The sequence below is a fragment of the Adiantum capillus-veneris genome, chromosome 2 (assembly GCF_014529385.1).
Source record: "Adiantum capillus-veneris isolate H3 chromosome 2, ASM1452938v2, whole genome shotgun sequence".
NCBI lineage: Eukaryota > Viridiplantae > Streptophyta > Polypodiopsida > Polypodiales > Pteridaceae > Adiantum > Adiantum capillus-veneris.
In genome coordinates this window covers 4,710,276-4,731,823 of record NC_140932.1, presented here as the reverse complement: position 1 = coordinate 4,731,823, position 21,548 = coordinate 4,710,276, and the positions used below count along the sequence as shown (strand labels likewise).

Genomic DNA, 21,548 nt, shown 5'->3' with positions numbered 1-21,548 from the left:
ATCGATCTCACCATCCGGCTTGCGTTTCAACTTGTAAACCCACTTCGTAACAATGGCCTTTTTTCCAGGACTCAAATCACATAGAGTCCATGTGTCATTTTCTATAAGTGCATCATATTTTGATTGCATGGCAACCATCCAATTTTTTGAATTCTGTGCTTCATCAAAAGACAAAGGCTCCTCAACATCATGTAAGCTACACACAGCCAATGCATAACAATCTAATGCATAAGATGCATGGTGAGAGCCTAAACGAGTACGACTAGACAAAGGGGCATCCAATTTACTGTCATGCAAAGTGTGCACCATCCATTTTGGCATACCTCTAGCCTACTCATTTTCAGCCCTTTCCTCATCAAGTACATCATGTACATCTGCATCAGTAATATACTGATCTGTACCATTTTCAAAAACCCCCATAGGTTGTACATTTGCCTCATTGGAACTTACATTCATATTTCCACCACTGAAAAGAGGCAAGAAAGTGTCATAAATGTCCTGTGAGGTTACATTACCGTCTATAGTACATGACAGCAAGGGTTGAACAGGATCTTCCACAAACACTACATCCCGTGAAACCAGAATACCTTTTGTTTGCGGATGATACAACCTGTAACCTTTGCTTTCAGCACTATAACAAAAAAAAAAGCATTTGACAGCCTTATCATCCAATTTCTGCGTTGTGTTTGTAGCACCAAAGCATATGCCAAACAGCCAAAAACACGCATGTGCTCAATAAAAGGCTTTCTATCATGCCATGCTTCATATGGAGTAATAGACTGCGAAGCTTTTGTACGACACCTGTTAAGTACATAAGTGGCACACATGATGGCCTCAAGCCAAAAAGAATGCGGCAAAGCTTGACTTTTGACCATACATCGTGCCATTTCCGTCAGTGACCTGTTTTTCCTCTCAGAAACGCCATTTTGCTGAGGTGTATAAGGCACTGTATATTGGTGTTTTATCCCACGACTAGCCAGAAATGCATTAAATTCATGAGACATATACTCCCCCCCTCTATCGGAAGAGAGGGTGCCCATAGTACATTTCGAGACATTTTCAGCCATAGCCAGAAATTGTTTGAGGCACATAAAAACTTCGGACTTCGCTTTAAGCAGAAATACCCATGCATGCCTAGAGTAATCATCAATAAAAGTCACAAAGTAAAGGTAATTTCCCAAGGACGGAGTTTGCATGGGCCCATAAACATTACTATGCACAAGCTGCAACCTACATGTGGCCCGAACTGAACCATCCTTTGGAAACTTAGAATGTTGCATCTTACCCAAAATACAGCCTTCACAAACATGTTTGACAGGTGCTTCAAGAGGTGGCAAAGAAGCAACCATATTAGATTTCTGCAAACGCAACAAACTGGAAAAATTGAGATGACCAAAACGTGCATGCCAAAGTTTTGCATATGAAATAGCCCTTGAATTTGCAATAGCATTTGCAAAAAAATTTCCACACTTGTCATACAAAGTGAGCTTATACAGCCCATAGCACCAAAGGCCAAATGCAACAATTGCATCACCAAAACTGAGATCATGAACTGTACATCTGTCATCCACAAATTTGACCACAAGTCCAAGTCTAGCAAGTGCGGATACAGACAAGAGATTCTTCTTGATCCTAGGTACATAAAGTGCATCAACAAGTGTGAAGGAACTACCATTTGTAGCAATAATCACAATCTTGCCAACTCCCTGAACCCGATAAGAGGCATTGTTGGCACAAGTGACTGAATTCCCATGAGGGACAGACTTGAGAGAGGTGAACAATTCATGATGTGAGGTAATGTTCTTTGTAGCACCACTATCGAAATACCACACATGTGAATCTACAGCACAACTGACAAGCATGCATCATGGATAGCAGGATTGTAAGTGCACTCTGCACTAAAAGCCCATTCTGCATCAACATCAACATTACAGTCTCCTTTCACAGAAGACTCAACAATGGCTGCATTTGTAGTGGAACTAGCATTTGCAGTGGAACCACCCTCTTTTTTCTTAGCCTCTTTGGCCTTCAACTTAGGACACGACTTGATCCAGTGATCATTAGCTTTACAATAATGGCAACGCATCTTCTTTTTTCCCTTATCACCAGAATTTCGAGACGAATTGCTGCCATCAAAAGCATTAGGAACAGAAGATTTGCCACTCGCAGCAGAACCATAACAAGTGGCCGCATTATTGTTACCACCCTTTCTTTGAGAAGCAATAAAAGCTTGTTCAACTGCACGCTGCCTAGTTCTGTTTTTTCTAGAAAGTGACTCTTGCATCAGCAATGTGCATAATGCATCAAACTTGACAACTTCAGGATTTCCTCAGGTCATCAGTCTCCAAGTACTAGCAAAAGTCTGGTAGGAATCTGGTAAGGCATCAAGAATAGTCTGCACAAGGGAACTGTCTGAAATGACTTCACCTCTAGAAATAAGTTGCTCATTGATATCCTTGAAACTAGCAAGGAAAGTGTCCATATCATCTTCCTCATGCATAATCTTTGACTCCAACTCTTTACGTAGCAAAGCAATTTCAGCCTCATTGCGACTTGCATAAAGACCAGCCAAAATATCCCAAGCCTATTTTGTAGATTTTGTTGAACGGATGTGAGGAAAAATGGTGCGCTTCACAAACAACGCAATCAATGCATGAGCCTGCGCATCCTTTAGATCCCAACGAGCTTGTTCTACCGTAGGCAAGACAATTCTAATCGCAGCAATCCTTGCAGCAAGACCTACAACATCCTCAACATCGCCTCCATCCTCAGAACCATGACATACATCAATGCCCTACACAATGTTCTAGACACCCTTTGACACAAGAACATGTTGCATCATATAAGCCCACATAGGGTAGTTGTCCCCATCCAACCTGTCCTCGGTAGCAAACATCTTGAACACATTTGTGTTGTTGTCAGCCATTGTAAATGTTGCACCTGATGTGAAAACTACCCAAAAATAGGAGAAACAAAGCCGGAACAACACATGTTATATAGCTCAAACCGTAGAAGACTATGAGGCACCTGTCATGCAGAAAACAGCACTGACATAAATTTTGCACAAAATGACGAAATAGCATGTGCAGTACTGCCTATAGTGGAAATGGAGGCTGAAATGAGCGTCGACTTGCGAACGCTTGCCAAAGCTCACTGAAATCGGAGAAAGTGAGTAGGCGTGTGCTGGAGAAGTTGGCGATTAAGCCCGGGAGGATGCAACCTGCTCTGATACCAATTGTTGGAATTAGGGTTGCAGAGAAACCCACACAGCTTGGAGAAGACGAAGGAAGCTCAAGGCACACAATAGAGAGTGTGTTACTTAGTATGCAATGGAAAGATAGATAGCCCTAGAGTGATGGGTGTATATACAATGCTCGGGGGGAAAAACCTCCTAAAGAGGGGGAAAAATGCCCCGGTGGTCATAGTGTGTTCACACACATCACTACCACATGTATATGGTAACAACCTATAGATTGTGGTAGTAAACATTCTTTTCTTTCTCCAAAATACTTAAGGAAGCTAAATTTAAGTCAACACTTAGTCAAATAAATAAGTAGCCAAACTAGAAAATGGGAAAGAGGTTCTCTCTCAATACTCAACTGGGAATGTAGAATTCAAGCTTGAAGAAACCCCCACTTCATTGTACTTTTGCACGTTGCTAGTACGGATATATGGTGGCATCTTAGGAACGGATTGGTTGTCCAAAAAACAAGCACACATTCATTGTGCGTAGGGTAGTATGTCTTTTTAAAATAAACAAGGTAATGAACTATTAGTACAAGGAGAGTACAAGGGACTAATGGAAAACCAAGGATTCATTTAGTCAAGGCTAGTCAACTTCTAAAAGGTTTATTTAAGGGGCAATTGATCTATGTGTTAATACTAAATAAAGTTGAATACTCAAAGTTTAGCCTACTTCCAGAGTCGCCCAAGGAATTTCGAGATGCGTTTCTAGAAAATATCTCAAATCTACCTTTCCCAAGGGATATAGATAATGTGATTGAAACATTTGTTGGAATTAGGGTTGCATGATAACACACACAGCTTGGATAAGAGGAAGGAATCTCAAGGCACACAACAGAGTGTTTTACTTAGTGTGCTACGGAAAGATAGGTAGCCCTAGAGTGATCGACGTATATACAATGCATGGGGGGAAAAACCTCCTAGTGAGGGAAAAAATGCCCTGACGGTCCTAAGTGTATTCACACACATCACTACCATATGTATATGGTAAAAAATCCCCCTTGGAGTCATGCATTGAATGAGAGCTGGCACATAGAGTAAAGGGAAGTTCCATGCCCTGAGGACATGATCGGTCCACAAAGGGGAGTAAGCCAAAAGCTTTGCAGAAAGCTTCGAGCTTCTCTTGACACAATCCCTTTGTGAAAAGATCTGCAAGGTTGTCTTGTGTTGGCACATAAGCCAAGCTGATCTCTCCTACTCAGAGCCTCTCCCTAACATAGTGGTAATGCACCTCAATGTTCTTTAGCGAGCATGAAAACTAGGTTCCTTGCAACTTCCAATGCCCTCTGACTGTCAGTTTAGATAGTGTTGGGAGTCTCATCTCCAACACCCAAATCAACCATAAGACATCTGAGCCATACGCACTCAATCGTAGCTATGAAGATCGCCTTGTACTCAACCTCACAACTAGAAGTGGTCACAATAGGTTGTTTCTTGCTCAACCATGATATACATGAACTGCCAAGCATGAAACAAAAACCACTTGTGGACACTTGTGTGTCAAAACAACCGGTCCAATTCTATTCCGAAAGGGCATGTAAGTCTAGCGGCAATGATCCCCCCTTGGGATAAAACAAGCCAAGATGTAAAGTGACACTCAAGTGGTGAAAAATCCTATTGAAAGCTTTTCAATGCTTAGACCCTGGGCTATGCATAAATCTGCTGACCTCTGAGACTGCAAATTGAATATCCGATCTCATGTTTCATACATAAATGAGGCATCCAATGCAGTTTGGTAAAGAGTGACATCTACAGGATCACCAGCATTATGAAGACCCAATTTCAAACGTGTTTCCATGGGAGTGGCAATAGGTTTGCAATCCTCAAGTCCAAACTTACATAGCAATGTCTCTATGTAACTTTTCTAACACAAGGCAATACCACCATCACACTGCTTAAATTGTATACCCAAGTAATGATGCAACAGCCCCAAATCTTTCATCTTGAAAGTAGCAGCCAAATCAGCCTTAAATTCAACAATATGTCTCTCATTTGGTCCAGTGATCATCAAATTGTCTACATAAACAACCACAATGAGAAGTACATCACCCTCACGCTTTACATACAATGTGCTTTCTATTGGACTGTTACAAAAGCCTCATTTGACCAAATGAGTGTCAGCCTTCTTATATTAAGCATGAGGAGATTGCTTCGACCCATACAAGGCTTTGTTACATTTGCACACTTTATCCTCTTGACCTTTCTTAACCAAACCGTGAGGCTGCGTTATATAAACTTCCTCAAATATGTCACCATTCAAGAAAACAGTAACAATGTCTGATTGATGTACATCCCAACCAAAGAGCTGCCAATGCACATAGAAAATGCACAGTAGTCATACAACAAGTGGGAGTAAAATTTTCTTGATAGTCTATGCCTTTTTGTTGTGCATAACCCTTTGTAACAAGTCATGCATTATAGCAATCAATCTCACCATCCAGCTTGTGTTTCAACTTGTAAACGCACTTCGTAACAATGGCCTTTTTGCCAAGAGGCAAATCACATAAATTCCATGTGTCATTTTCTATATGTGCATCATATTCTGATTTCATGGCAACCATCCAATTTTTTGAATTTTGTGCTTCATCAAAAGACAGAGGTTCCTCAACATCATGTAAGCTAGACACAGCCAAATCATAACAATCTGATGCATAAGATGCATGGCGAGAGCCTGAACGAGTACGACTAGACAAAGGTGCATCCAATTTACTGTCACGCAATGTATGCACCAACCATTTTTGCATACCTCTAGCATGCTCATTTTCAGCGCTTTCCTCATCAAGTACATCATGTACATCTCAATCGGTAATAGACTGATCTGTAACATTTTCAGAAACCCGCATAGGTTGTACATTTGCCTCATTGGAATTTACATTTGAACTTCCACCACTAAAAAGAGGCAACAAAGTGTCATCAATGTCATGTGAGCTTACATTACAGTCTTTAGTACATGACAGCAAGGGCTAAAAAGAATATTCCACAAACACTACATCCCGTGAAACCAGAATACGCATAATTTGCAGATGATACAACTTGTAACCTTTGCTTTTAGCACTATAACCAACAAAAATACATTTGATAGCCTTATCATCCAATTTTTTGTGTTGTGTTTGTGGGACCAAAGCATATGCCAAACAACCAAAAACACGCATGTGCTCAATAAAAGGCTTTCTATCATGCCATGCTTCATATGCAGTAATAGACTGCAAAGCTTTTGTACGACACCTGTTAAGTACATAAGTGACACACATGATGGCCGCAAGCCAAAGAGAATGTGGTAAAGCTTGACTTTTGACCATACATCGTGCCATTTTTCCTCTTAGCAACACCATTTTGTATAAGGAGTATAAGGCAATGTACATTGGCTTTTTATCCAACGACTAGCCAGAAATGCATTTAATTCATGAGACATATACTCCCTCCCTCGATTGGAATGAAGGGTGCCCATAGTACATTTCGAGATATTTTCAGCCATAGCCAAAAAAGAATTTGAAGCACATAAATAATTTGGACTTCGCTTTAAGTAGAAATACCCATGCATGCCTGGAGCAATCATCAAAGAAAGTAACGAAGTAAAGGTAATTGCCCAAGAATGGAGTTTGCATGGGCCCACAAACATCACTATGCACAAGCTGCAACCTACATGTGGCCCTAACTCAACCATCCTTTGGAAACTGTGAACACTACATTTTACCCAAAATACAACCTTCATAAACGTGTTTGATAGGTGCTTCAAGAGGCGGCAAAGAAGCAACCATATCAAATTTCTACAAACACAGCAAACTGACAAAATTCAGATGACCAAAACGTGCATGCCAAAGTTTTGCATCTAAAATAGCCTTTGACTCCACACCTACATTTGCAAAATTCTACCCACACTTGTCATACAAAGTGAGCTTGTACAGCCATGCCATAAAATGCCAGATGCAACAATTTCATCATCGAAACTGAGATCATGTACACATTAGGCAAAATTTGGACTCACAAAGGGGCCCTTTAAAGAGTTTGACTTTACCTTTCTCTATCAAAACGGGCGCATGGAAAAAAATTTGCAAACAAACTCCAAAGCTGGCGGAGGTTTGACAGTTAGAATGTCCTCTTCAAGCTCTATCTACTGATATATAGCACGCCATGAGATTCCTCATATTTTAGAAGATTCTTTTTTTGATTCACTTAGATTCCGACAGAGTTGTCACATCATAGGTGAATCAAAAAAAGAATCTTTTAAAATATGAGGAATCTCATGGCGTGCTATATATCAGTAGATAGAGCTTGAAGAGGACATTCTAACTGTCAAACCTCCGCCAACTTTGGAGTTTGTTTGCAAAAATTTATCCATGCGCCCGTTTTGGTAGAGAGAGGTAAAGTCAAACTCCTTAAACCCTTTGTGAGTCCAAATTTTGCCTAATGTTACATTTGTCATCCACAAATTTGACTACAAGACCAAGTCTAGCAAGTGTAGATACAAACAAAAGATTCTTCTTGATCCCAGGTACATGAAATGCATTAACAAGTGTGAAAGAACTGCCATTTTTAGCAGTAAGCACAATCTTTTCAACTCCCTGACTGGATAAGAGGCATTGTTGGCACAAGTAACTAAATACCCATGAGGGAGAGACTCAAGAGAGGTGAACAAATCATGATGTGAGGTAATTTGCTTTGTAGCACCACTGTCAAAATACCACACATGTGAATCTACAGCAAGTGACATGCATGCATCATGGACAGTAGGATTATAGGTACACTCTGCACTAAGAAAACCCATTCTACATCAACATCAGCATCACAGTCTCCTTTCAGGGAAGACTCGTCAATAACTGCATTTGTAGTGGAATCAGCATTTGCAGAGAAACTACCCTTTTTCTTCTTAGCCTTTTTGGCTTTCAACTCAGAACATTGCTTGATCAAGTGATCATTAGCTTTACAATAATAGTAATGCATCTTGTTTTTGTCCTTATCACCAGAATTTCCATACAAATTGTTGCCAACAGAAGCATTAGGAACATGTGATTTTCCACTCGCAGAAGAACCATAAGAAGTGGATACATTGTTGTTACCACCTTTTCTTTGAGCAACATCAAAGGCATGTTCAACTGCACGATGCCTAGTCCTTTTTTTTTGGAAAGCGACTCTTGCAACAACAATTTGCAGAATGCATCAAAATTGAGAACTTCAAGATTTCCTTGGGTCATAAGTCTCCAAGTACTAGCAAAAGTCTGGTAAGAATCTGGCAAGGCACCAAGAACAGTCTGCACAAGGGAATTGTTTGAAATGACTTCACCTGCAGAAATAAGTTTCTCATTGATACCCTTGACACCAGCAAGGGAAGTGTCCATATCATCTTCCTCATGCATAATCTTCGACTCTATCTCTTTAAGTAGCAATGCAACTTTTGCCTCATTGCGACTTGCGTAAAGACTAGCCAGAATATCCCAAGCCTGTTTTGTAGATTTGTTGAATGAATGTGAGGAGTAATAGTGCACTTCATAGACAACGCAATCGATGCATGAGCATGTGCATCTTTTACATCTCAATGAGCTTGTTCTACCATAGGTAATACAACTCTAAAAGCAGCAATCCTTGCAACAAGACCTGCAACATCCTCCCCATCACCTGTATCCTCAGAACCAGGATGTACATCAATTCCCTACACAATGTTTCAAACGCCCTTTGACACAGGAACATGTTGATGCTAATGAGTCGGGGAACACCATATCCCTGGTAAATATGCTTGCTTTTGATAAGTCGATGAAAAGATCTATTTTTGCGTATATGATTTTTGTGAGAGAATCTGTAAATGATTCTAATGTTTTCACAAGTAGCAATAAAGAGAGTCAAGAATAGTTAGAGTTGTTCAATTTCCTAAATGAATTCCAAGATGTTTTTATTGATGACATCCCTAGTGAGCTACCTCCAAAACGAGGGGATGATGACCATGCAATAGAGCTTCTACTAGGAAGATAAAAGATTTCAGGCCACTCAATATCTCTTGAGAAGTACAAGTGACACCTCCAGGTAATCTTTCAAGTTGTGAGAGAGATTAAGCTTTTCATTAATCAAAATAAAAGTGAATTTTTCCTACAAGAAATTCAATACTTAGGTCACATTATCTCTCAAGATGGTATCCTTATGGATCCATCAAAGTTGGAGGTAATAAAAGCATGGCCTAATCCAAGGAATCTGCAAGAGCTAAGAAGCTTTATTGGTATGTGTGCATACTATAGACGCTTCATAGAAAAATTCTCTCAAATAGCAGGACCATTGCATGACTTAACAAAGAAGAACGTTAAGTACTCGTGGACTGCTAAAGAACAAAATTCTTTTGACAAGCTCAAAGAGAAGCTTACCTCCCAACCAGTCCTTATGTTTCCGGATCTCTCAAAACCATTTGAGGTCCAGTGTGATGCTTGTGGAGATTGCCTTGGAGCAGTTTTGCTTCAAGAAGGGCATGCCATAGCATATGAGAGCCGAAGGCTCAACACTGATGAATAGGTCTTGGGCATATACAAAAAAGAGCTTTTAGCTATTCTACATGCCCTAGACATGTGGAAGCACTATCTCTTGGAGGCTCCATTCTTCCTACGAATGGATTACAAAGCCTCAAGAACTTCATGACGCAAACCAAGCTCTCCAACAAACAAATGAGGTGGAAAAATTTTCTTTCACAATTTAAATTTCATATTGCTCACATTGCTGGCAAGCAGAATCAAGTGGTCGATGCACTTTCACGACGGCCAAGGGTAAATGGGGTGTCTATAGCAACTCACAATGATCTATCTTTTATGATAGATGAGTTTGCTACTGTCTGAGACTTTAAGTACATAACTACAGCCTTTGCATTAGGGAAGAAAAAAAGAACCATTCACCTTGGAGGAGGGTTATCTTCCAAACAGCAATAGGCTATGTGTTACTCACCCATACAATAAGAAAGTCAAGTATGATGCCATGCTTCTCATTATGCGGGGCAAAGAAGGATTCCATAATCTACCGTTCGAGGAGTAAACATGTATCTTTGTTGGTCTACCATGAAAAGTAAACATACCATGAAGAGTATGTTTCAAAATGCATGGTATGTCAAAAGTCAAAATTTGACCAAGGGAAGCAACTTGAATTGTTTCAGGTGACAGCTTAGCAAGGGGGAAGGGTACAAAGCGAGCTTTTTGAGTGAGCTTTTTGTCCATGGAGCGAGCTTCTTTCTATGGCCTTACAAAAATAGCTCGCTTGGCTAGCATTTTTCTTGAGCTCTTTGTCCATTGAGCGAGCTTTTTTCTATGTATTCTTCAAAAGAGCTCTTTGACCAGCCTAATACTTTGAAAACATGCACTCCATGGGCTTTGTTCGCCAAGGGAACCACTCCTTGCTCGTCTCTAAAAGGAATGTGCATTGTCTCTGAAATGGAAGAGACAATTTCAGGAGACGTGTTTAGTGTCAAGGTTGGGATGCCTAGAATCCTGAGATGTTGGTCAAAGAGAGACAAATGGAGTGCGATTCAGAGGGAGTTAACTGAGGTTGCTTCGGCATTACAGGGAGGACCGGTCTTGGCAAGTGGATTTGGATCCCATGGTGTGAGCAATACGCACCAATGATGTGGCTGCGTTTGGGTCGTCATAGCTATAGGAGGGACAGATACAGTGTGTTTTAGATGGAGGAATGCACATTCTCTCTGAAATCCATTGTTTTTCCGTTGCCGCCAAATCTTGTAGCGAAGGCGACTCAAACGTAGCTAGATCATTGTTGTGTGCTACTCACTCCATGGGTATACGGGATCCAAACCCACTTGCCGATACCGGCTCTCTGTATAGGCCGACGCAGCCTCACTCAACTCCCTCTGAAACGCACTCCATCTGTCCATCTTTGACCAATATCTGAGAGTTCCGAACGTCCGACCACATTGACACTAAACATGCCTCCTCAATACTCTGGAAACATGCAATCCATGTGCTTCATTTGCCAAGGGAATCAATCCTGGCTCGACTATGAAAGGAATTTGCATTTCCTCTAAAGTCCGCTGTGTTTTTCCGTCGTCGTCGAATCTTGTAGCAAAGGCGACCCAAACGCAGCCAGATCTTTGTTGTGTGCTACTCACTCCATGGGTATACGGGATCCAAAACCACTTGCCAATACCGGCTCTCTGTATAGGCCGACGTAGCCTCACTCAACTCCCTCTAAAACGCACTCCATCTGTCCCTCTTTGACCAACATCTAAGAGTTCCGAGCGTCCGACCACATTGACACTAAACATGCCTCCTCAATACTCTGGAAACATGTAATCCATGTGCTTCATTTGCCAAAGGAATCAATCCAGGCTCGACTATGAAAGGAATTTGCATTTCCTCTAAAGTCCGCTGTGTTTTTCCGTCGCCGTCGAATCTTGTAGCAAAGGCGACCCAAAGCAGCCAGATCTTTGTTGTGTGCTACTCACTCCATGGGTATACGGGATCCAAACCCACTTTCCAAGACCGGCTCTCTGTATAGGCCGACGTAGCCTCACTCAACTCCCTCTGAAACGCACTCCATCTATCTCTCTTTGACCAACATCTGAGTGTTCCGAGCGTCTGACCACATTCACACTAAACATGCATCCTCAATACTCGGGAAACATGGAATCCGTGTGCTTCGTGTGCCAAGGGAATCACTCCTGGCTCGACTATGAAAGGAATTCGCATTTCCTCTGAAATCCGCTGCGTTTTCTCGTCGCCGTCCAATTTGTAGCTAAGGTGACCCAAACGCAGCTAGATCATCGTTGTGTGCTACTCACTCATGACGGGCTCTCCATATAGGCCGACGCAGCCTCACTCAACTCTCTCTGAAACACACTCCATCTGTCCCTCTTTGACCAACATTTGAGTGTTCCGAGCGTCCGACCACCTTGACACTAAACATGCCTCCTGAATACTTTGGAAACATGCAATCCATGTGCTTCGTTTGCCAAGGGAATCACTCCTGGCTCCACTATGAGAGAAATTCGCATTCCTCTTAAATTTGCTGCGATTTCTCGTCGTCGTCAAATGTTTTAGCTAAGGTGACCCAAACGTAGCTAGATCATTGTTGTTTGCTACTTACTCAAGACCAGCTCTTCGTAGAGGCTGATGCAACCTCACTCAACTCTCTCTGAAACGCACACCATCTGTCTCCTGCGTTTTTTTATCGCCGTCGAATCTTCTAGTCAAGGCGACCCAAATGAAACTAGATCAGTGGTGTGTATTGCTCATGCCATGGGTATACGTGATCTAAACCAACTTGCCTAGGCTGGCTCTCCGTATATAGGCCATCGCAACCTCACTCAACTCCCTTTGAAACGCACTCCATCTGTCCCTCTTTGACCAACAACTTAGTGTTTTGAGCGTTCGACCACACTGACACTAAACATGCATCCTCAATACTTTGGAAACATGGAATCCATGTGCTTCGTTTGGCTCGACTATGAAAGGAATTCGCATTTCCTCTGAAATCCACAGCGTTTTCTCGTCACCGTCCAATCTTGTAGCTAAGGTGACCCAAACCCAGCTAGATCATTGTTGTGTGCTACTCACTCGTGACCGGCTCTTTGAATAGGCTGACGTAGCCTCACTCAACTCTCTTTGAAATACACTCCATCTGTCCCTCTTTGACCAACATTTGAGTGTTCCGAGCGTCCGACCACCTTGACACTAAACATGCCTCATGAATACTTTGGAAACATGGAATCCATGTGCTTTGTTTGCCAAGGGATTCACTCTTGGCTCCACTATGAGAGGAATTCGCATTTCCTCTAAAGTCCGTTGTGATTTCTCGTCGTCATTGAATGTTTTAGCTAAGGTGACCCAAACGTAGCTAGATCATTGTTGTTTGCTACTTACTCAAGAACGGCTCTTCATATAGGCTGATGCAACCTCACTCAACTCTCTCTAAAACGCACTCAACTCTCTCTGAAACGCACACCATCTGAGAGTTCCAAACGTCCTACCATATTGACAATAAACATGCCTACTCTATACTCTGGGAACATGCAATCCATGTGCTTCATTTGCCAAGGGAATCAATCCTGGCTCGACTATGAAAGGAATTCGCATTTCCTCTAAAGTCCGCTGCATTTTTTCGTCGCCGTCGAATCTTGTAGCAAAGGCGACCCAAACGCAGCCAAATCTTTGTTGTGTGCTACTCACTCCATGGGTATACGGGATCCAAACCCACTTGCCAATACCGGCTCTCTGTATAGGCCGACGTAGCCTCACTCAACTCCCTCTGAAACGCACTCCATCTGTCCCTCTTTGACCAACATCTCAGAGTTCTGAGCGTCCGACCACATTGACATTAAACATGCCTCCTCAATACTCTGGAAACATGCAATCCATGTGCTTCATTTGCCAAGGAATCAATCCTGGCTCGACTATGAAAGGAATTTGCATTTCCTCTAAAGTCCGCTGTGTTTTTCCGTCGCCGTCGAATCTTGTAGCAAAGGCGACCCAAAGCAGTCAGATCTTTGTTGTGTGCTACTCACTCCATGGGTATACGGGATCTAAACCCACTTGCCAAGACCGGCTCTCTGTATAGGCCGACGTAGCCTCACTCAACTCCCTCTGAAACGCACTCCATGTGAGTGTTCCAAGCGTCCGACCACATTGACACTAAACATGCATCCTCAATACTCTGGAAACAAGAAAACCATTTGCTTCGTTTTCCAAGGGAATCGCTCATGGCTCGACTATGAAAGGAATTCGCATTTCCTCTGAAATCTGCTGCCTTTTCTCATCGCCGTCCAATCTTGTAGCTAAGGTGACCCAAACGCAGCTAGATCATTGTTGTGTGCTACTCACTCGTGACCGGCTCTCCGTATAGGTCGACGCAGCCTCACTCAACTCTCTCTGAAACACACTCCATCTGTCCCTCATTGACCAACATTTGAGTGTTCCGAAGGTCCGACCACCTTGACACTAAATATGCCCCCTGAATACTCTGGAAACATGCAATCCATGTGCTTCGTTTGCCTAGGGAATCACTCCTGGCTCCACTATGAGAGGAATTCTCATTTCCTCTGAGATCTGCTGCGATTGCTCGTCGTCGTCAAATGTTTTAGCTAAGGTGACCCAAACGTAGCTAGATCATTATTGTTTGCTACTCGCCAAGACCGGCTCTCTATATAGGCCGACGTAGCCTCACTCATCTCCCTCTGAAACGCACTCCATCTATCCCTCTTTGACCAACATCTGAGTGTTCCGAGCGTCCGACCACATTGACACTAAACATGCATCCTCAATACTCTGGAAACATGGAAACCATGTGCTTCGTTTGCCAAGGGAATCGCTCATGGCTTGACTATGAAAGGAATTCACATTTCCTCTGAAATCTGCTGCCTTTTCTCATCGCCGTCCAATCTTGTAGCTAAGGTGACCCAAACGCAGCTAGATCATTGTTGTGTGCTACTCACTCGTGACCGGCTCTTCGTATAGGCCGACGCAACCTCACTCAACTCTCTCTGAAACACACTCCATCTGTCCCTCTTTGACCAACATTTGAGTGTTCCGAAGGTCCGAACACCTTGACACTAAATATGCCCCCTGAATACTCTGGGAACATGCAATCCATGTGCTTCCTTTGCCAAGGGAATCACTCCTGGCTCCACTATGGGAGTACTTCGTATGTTCTGTGAAATCTGCTGCGATTTCTCGTCGTCGTTAATTGTTTTAGCTAAGGTGACCCAAACATAGCTAGATCATTGTTGTTTGCTACTTACTCAAGACCGGCTCTTCGTATAGGCTGATGCAACCTCACTCAACTCTCTCTGAAACGCACTCAACTCTATCTGAAATGCACACCATCTGTCTGTTGCGTTTTTTTATCGTCGTTGAATCTTCTCATCAAGGCGACCCAAATTCAACTAGATGAGTGGTGTGTACTGTGGGTATACGTGATCTAAACCCACTTGCCAAGGCTGGCTCTCCGTATATAGGCCATCGCAGCCTCACTCAACTCCCTTTGAAACGCACTCCATCTGTCCCTCTTTGACCAACAACTCAGTGTTTTGAGCGTTCGACCACTTTGACACTAACCATGCCTTATTATCACCTTGAAAAAATGCAATCCATGTTTTTCGTTCCCCAAGAAAACCCCTCCTCGCTTGGCTCTGAGAGGAATGCCCGTTTTCTCTAAAATCCGCTGCATTTTTTCGTCGCCGCCGAATCTTGTAGCCAAGGCAACCCTAGTGCATCAAGATTAGAGATGTATGTTGCTAATGACGACGCAACCTCACTGAGCTCCCTCTAAAACGCAACCTCATTGAGCTCCCGAACACCTTGATACTAAACATGTCTCCTCAACTCCATTCTCACGCCAAATAGAGGACTATACAGTGTCTCTAGAATCCACTACGTTTTTCTGTCTTTGTTCAACACATTATCACATTGTTTCACATTACAATATCATGATACGAAGAAGGAAGAAAACATTTTACATACAAAACTTCCAATATTTGCAATGGCAAACACATATTCACATTTAAAGGCATTACAATGTCACAAATGAACAAGAAATAGAATGTAATCGACAGTATGAATCCGTCGTGAACCACTAGATAGGTTATTACAACTTTTCAAATTGTACATCTCAAATATAATTGTAGACAACTAGTGTTTGTCCATATCCCATAGTCATTGTTCTAATGCTTTTCTTTTGCTTAACCGCACTGCCTGTGCTTTCATAATTTTTGGAAGCTCATCCAAAAATGTTTTACTACTCTCCATGATTGTGAAGTATCGTCCCATATGGCTACCAAGCAATGCAAGAACACCTGTGTCTCCTCCATATTGCACTACCACATCTCCCTTCTTGGTATACATGTTCAACATTTGATACAGATAGCAATGCCCACGTTCCATTCCTCCTGTGACGAGAGGACTTGTGAGAATAGAAGACAAGACGAGAAAGCAACAAAGCTACACAGTAAAAGCAATTACAGAAAAGGACGTACCTCTCAATGGTGTTCCATCTTCTTGCATGGTCCATTCGCTCTCTTGGATTGTATCCAGCCATGTGTCCTCATCGGGTTTCAGCACTTCAGCAATTGGGGCTTGGTTTTTCTTGAAAACGGTAAGAAGAAGTGATCTTACAATCATATTAACATCCTTGCATACTGGTGTCTTGCAAACTGTGACTGTAGTGTATGCTGGCTCCCAGCCTGCGGCTATTGCAACATCATGTACCATTCGATGTTGGATAGGTATGCAAACAACAACAAATATGCCATTGTCATCTGCTGTCAAAAAACTCAGACGTGCAACTTTGCCGAATTGACAAACATCCATGTCATTCCATTCCTGTGTAGATGAAGACGGGATACCGTGCACGAGGCAATTTGGAGGCAAGAACATGAATGAAGCGGACACTGAGACAGCCACCCAAACCCCATCTCGGACATACACACGGTCGTCCTTTTTCACTTGGCCTTCGATGCATGCCAACATGGAGCCAACAATCTCATTTTCTTCCATGCTTGTATCCAAGAAGGAGATAGACACATTCTTCTAGTCGAACACTGAAGAACACAACCAACAAAACAAAGTAGTTGGTCAACAAAATACAACTCAAAAGATGATAGCATTAAGACTCTCAAAAAGGTCTTACAAAAACCTAGATCATCACTCGCCACCATCTGCTGATCTCCCTCATGATGATCTAACAATTGCTCCAAGGACTGGGAGAATTCTTTAAGCTCTTTTTCATTTGGCCCAACCGCATCATGCTCTATATTAAAGATCATTAAAACGGTTCTCGTAAATACAAGATTCTCAGATTCTTTTCAATTACAGATTTTGTCATACATTTGCAACTCACTTCTTTTCTTTAATTCGCTTGAGGACGGTTTCTTTCCTATGTCTTTTGGAGTCCCGGTCTGCAACAAAAAACTCTTAGCGAAGTCCCAGTTTCAAAATGATGTGTTTGCAACGTTCCAAGATCAAAACATACTCTAGAATACGATACTTGGCCGACTTTATCAGATGAAGGGGCTGTTTTTGTTGTTGTAGTGGTTTTTGTAGGTGTTGCCGGCGTCTCCACCCGGACAGCCCTCTGTGCACGTTCCTCCCTCTCCTTGACAGCATTGTTATGCTGCAGTTCTTCGCTGGCAGGAATTTTGCCCTCTTTATACTCAAGAAACCATGGACACGAGTAATAAACTGTTTTGTTGAAGTTACGTGCCAACTGCGCTGGGTTGAAAATAGTATCTTTCTTTGATATATCCAAGACGTCAGATAGAGTCTGAGAGCTTCTAATGTTGAAGTTACGCCTGATCAACCACCTACAAAATCAGAAGATGTTAGACCAATTTGCTTCTTTCCACGTTGAGCTCTCCCAATGACAGAAGTGCCAAGAGCAATATTCCAACCTGCAAAGACATCTTTGACAGGCGTCTGTGACTGCTTTCTTAAGGTCAGGGCTACCTCTTCCCGAAGATTTAAATTTTCCAAGCTCGTATTGGAACGCCTCAGTTCTGTGAGTCAACTTTGCTTCTTCTAGAAAGGAATCAAGCATCTCTCCTGGACCAAGCTTGGATGTGATATTTCTCATGTTGTTGTATAGAAAACGAGCTTCGTGCTCTATGGTGTTCCATAGAACCTCCACACGCATCCAATCACGGAACGAGACATGGTCAGCTGCAATAAAGGACATAGAGAATAATGTCAATTACATTGAGTGAAACATGTCATTTTTTATTCTGCAAAAAAAAGGAACGATAATAACTGTCTGTGGAATATCCAAACTTTTGACCTTTATAGGATCAGAAGAGGCCATTGCTCGAAGAATGTAAGTTTTCTTCTCAGGAGGAAGATCAGCACATGCCAGAACGTACAATCTATCCTCAGTAATCCACTTGGGTCGGTTAGTCCATTCAATAGTCTGCAGGGTTTCGAACATATAATCAAATCAGCACTAGACTTAGAGTAGTGATCCACAATACACTTTCTTACCTCCACCATTCATCGCCTAGATTGGGATCAACAATAGCGAGTGCCTGCTTTGTCCTCCTCCTGCTCGGACCATCTGCCTCAAAAAAAGCTTTCTTGTAGCGTTGTTGAAACTCTGAAGGTAGCATAGTGTCCTTTTCAGCTTGTAGTTGTTTCAAGGCTATAGCGTACTTGTCCTACAATGCACTCAAACCTTTGAGATGCACACGTTGAGTGAATGAAGACTACATAATAACGTATACTTACCGGATTAAGCAATTGTGACATCACTGCCACTGGAACGTTATACCACGCTTTCTTTCCAACTTTCTTTTCAATATCTGATTGCATCCATTTGTAGACTGTGAAATGTATCTTGTTAACCAAGGTGTCTTTTGAAGCTAAGCCCATTGCACACACCATCCACAACATGTCAGTGTAATAAGTGGTGACATATCCGGAATCATTCAACCTACAAATCACCACAAAATACATGTCAATAAAATTATGCATCTTAGAAGAAACTTAGAAATGATCAATGGTGGTTACACTTGCCTATTGATGCGCATCACAGTGCTCAACATATCTGTCTCATTTTTATCATCCACCTTCACAAGCTCTACTCGAAATCTAGGATGCATTGAAGCGTCATTTTGATAAGCCGGAGCTGCACGTAAGTATCTTTGAAACAATGTATTGATTGACAATCGGATTTGATAATTGCAAATACAAGAGAAACTTACATGTTTGCAAAACTCCCATCCAAGCTGCGAGGCGATGATTCCCATTCCAAGTATAGAACATCTTACCACTCAAATCACTCCAACATGTATCAAAAATTTCACGCTCAAAATCTTCATTGGCAAGGTGCCACAACTCATCCCACTGCTCTATAATCTCGCTGGTTACTAGTACTGTCGGATGACCAGGAGCATCAATAGAACAAATAAATGAACCCTTTGGCTCAAAGTATCCCTCTGTCCAAAACGCCTCTTTGAGAGGCTGTAGTCTCTTGGGATCCCAACTAACCTGCCTTGCCTTCTCCAATTTCAAGAGACGACAAAGCGGCACCCAAGGCAACAACTGTTCCGCTCATCCCGCTCAAGGTCATTTCAAGATAAGTGCCAAGATAAATTGAAAAGGTGGTGATCCATTTAGAGTTATGAAGGACAACTTACTTTTAATTTTGTGAGATGCTTTGAAAGCATGTCTTGATGAAGGGTAACGTCCTTATTCATGGGAAATTCTCCCCCAGCATTAGCTCCCTCTTCAATGTATGCTTCAATCTCTTCATCATGAAGCTCCTCTTCAGATTCTTCTCTCTCAAATGTGCATGTTATTGATTCATGTCGGATGTGCTCTTTAGCAAGATTTTCTTTCTTACTCTTCCGCTTTCGATCATATGTACTAACAGATTCAACTCTAGTACCCGAAACTGTCATCTCACTCTTTGTGCCTAGATGTAATTGGGATGACCTATCCATCGAAGTCTTTGTCGATTCGACCTCTTGTCCAATGTCATTGAGAATTTTCTAAAATAAGAGAGGACCTTAGCAAAATGAAAAATATACTAGAGAGTTTAAACTAGCCAAAACTCAGGCTCTCACCAATTCATCTTTGGGCCAGGCAACGATGGTATTCACAGCACAGCGCAAAGTTTTGGTGTCCTCGTCCATTGGATTGAGATGACGCAAAGGTGCATCCTTTCCAGCATAAACTTGAACCACAGATACACCATAACATCCTCTAGGCATTCTTGAGCCATGCAGAATGTCCAAATTTGATACCTTTGTAATCTTCCCTCTACGAATAGCTTCTCCATTTTTCAGGATTTCAACTAGACTTCCCACGATTCTTTTACCCCTTGCCAAGGGAGCAGCTTTCTTTGCTTTTGTGGGAGACATTTCTTATGGAGGTCTGCCAAAATGAGAAAGTAATTTAAATATAGATTTCGAATAGATATAGATAAACAGTCTCTCTACATCTTTGAAGTTCTTAATGTATTGTAGAAAAAAACACGGAATCTACATCTTTGAAGTTCCTAATGTATTGTAGGTCTCTCTGAAAAGGAACCTTAATTTTTACTTGAATCTGGGGAGCATAGCACCCCATGATTCTAGCTTAAAACACCATTTTAGATAATTTGGGAAAATCCCGTTTCCCAAATTCTAAATGTGTATGCTAGGATTGTGTTATTTAATGATTTTTAAGCTCTAGTTGCCTTTAATTTAGATAAATTATCATGATTGTATGAGTCTATTTTAATTTCTCTACTATAAAATTTAAGAATAAACCTCCAATATAGTTTTTGGAAAGAGGATTTGTATGACATCAGTGCTTTTCAAAATTCAACAAATGCTTCTAGAAGTAGCTTCTCAAAAAATGAGGTGTCAAAAAAACCAATATATTGATATGATTTTAAAGCAGCATATAGATTGATTACAGCAATTAAAAAAGATAATATGTAAAGGCAAATACTATTAAACACTCTTGTCATAATTTGGTGACCTTAATCCATGTATAACAAAATACTTGGTCATGGTTTTGTAGCATGCTATCAAGTTTTAAATACACGATACCTTAAACAACATTCAACTAATATTTCACACTTAAAAAGTCAAAACAATACTATATAGTATCCTATGGCTATAAGACCATGAGATGCCATCTATTGCACCTATGGCCTTAAGGCCATATGGTGCTGTTTGTAGACATGTCTATGACTTTAATATGTCTCTTTATGACCTCAAGGCCATAGGGTTAGGATTGTTAGCTGGTCCCAACGTATAAAGAGATCCAGTCCTTCAAAGCCATATGGGACTTTATTTATGTGCCACCCTATGTCCCTAAGACTGTAGGTTGTCTTAGGGCCACAAGATGTTGTTTATGCCAATAAGAAACCCTTCTATGCTCTATGTTGGCACTCTATGTCCCAAGGCGCACAAGGTGTGCCTCGTATGCTAGTTAGAAACCCTTTATTCTATATGTTGTCACCATATGGCCTTAGACCATAGGGTGCCCTCTGTGCTAGTAAGAACTCCTCTATACTCTGTGTTTGCACCCTATGGATGTAGGGCCACAAGGTACCCTCTATGCTAGTAAGAAATCCTCTACGCTCAATATTGAGACCATGTGGCCCCAAAGCCATAGGATATCCTCTATGGTAGTGAGAAAAACCCTCTATGATCTATGTTCACAAACAATTAAAAAATCTAAACAATACTATAGAGTATCCTATGGCCCTAAGACCATAAGATGTCATCTATTGCACCTATAAGTCCATTTGGTATTTTATTTAACTATACAAAGTTAGATGAGGCTCTTACTTAGATAAACTATCATAATTCTAACTTTCAAATTATTTCTTAACATAAAACTACAATATAA

At 41.6% G+C, this 21,548-nt stretch overlaps 2 protein-coding genes across 2 annotated transcripts; both read right to left on the bottom strand.

Annotated features, from left to right (window-relative positions):
- Nucleotides 1–15,797: 15,797 nt before the first annotated feature.
- On the bottom strand, nt 15,798–16,748 carry LOC147462306 (uncharacterized). Its single transcript, XM_086525903.1, has 2 exons — nt 16,190–16,748; nt 15,798–16,102 (listed from the first exon to the last, which is right to left on the bottom strand). The coding sequence occupies exons 1-2, from the start codon at nt 16,707–16,709 to the stop codon at nt 15,870–15,872; spliced, it is 753 nt and encodes a 250-aa protein (XP_086382029.1). The 5' UTR covers nt 16,710–16,748; the 3' UTR covers nt 15,798–15,869.
- Nucleotides 16,743–18,009, bottom strand: LOC147462305 (uncharacterized). The gene is made up of 6 exons (XM_086483317.1): nt 17,961–18,009; nt 17,603–17,873; nt 17,185–17,515; nt 17,053–17,110; nt 16,843–16,962; nt 16,743–16,753 (listed from the first exon to the last, which is right to left on the bottom strand). Exons 1-6 carry the CDS (start codon nt 18,007–18,009, stop codon nt 16,743–16,745), a joined length of 840 nt encoding a protein of 279 aa, XP_086339443.1.
- Nucleotides 18,010–21,548: the final 3,539 nt, after the last annotated feature.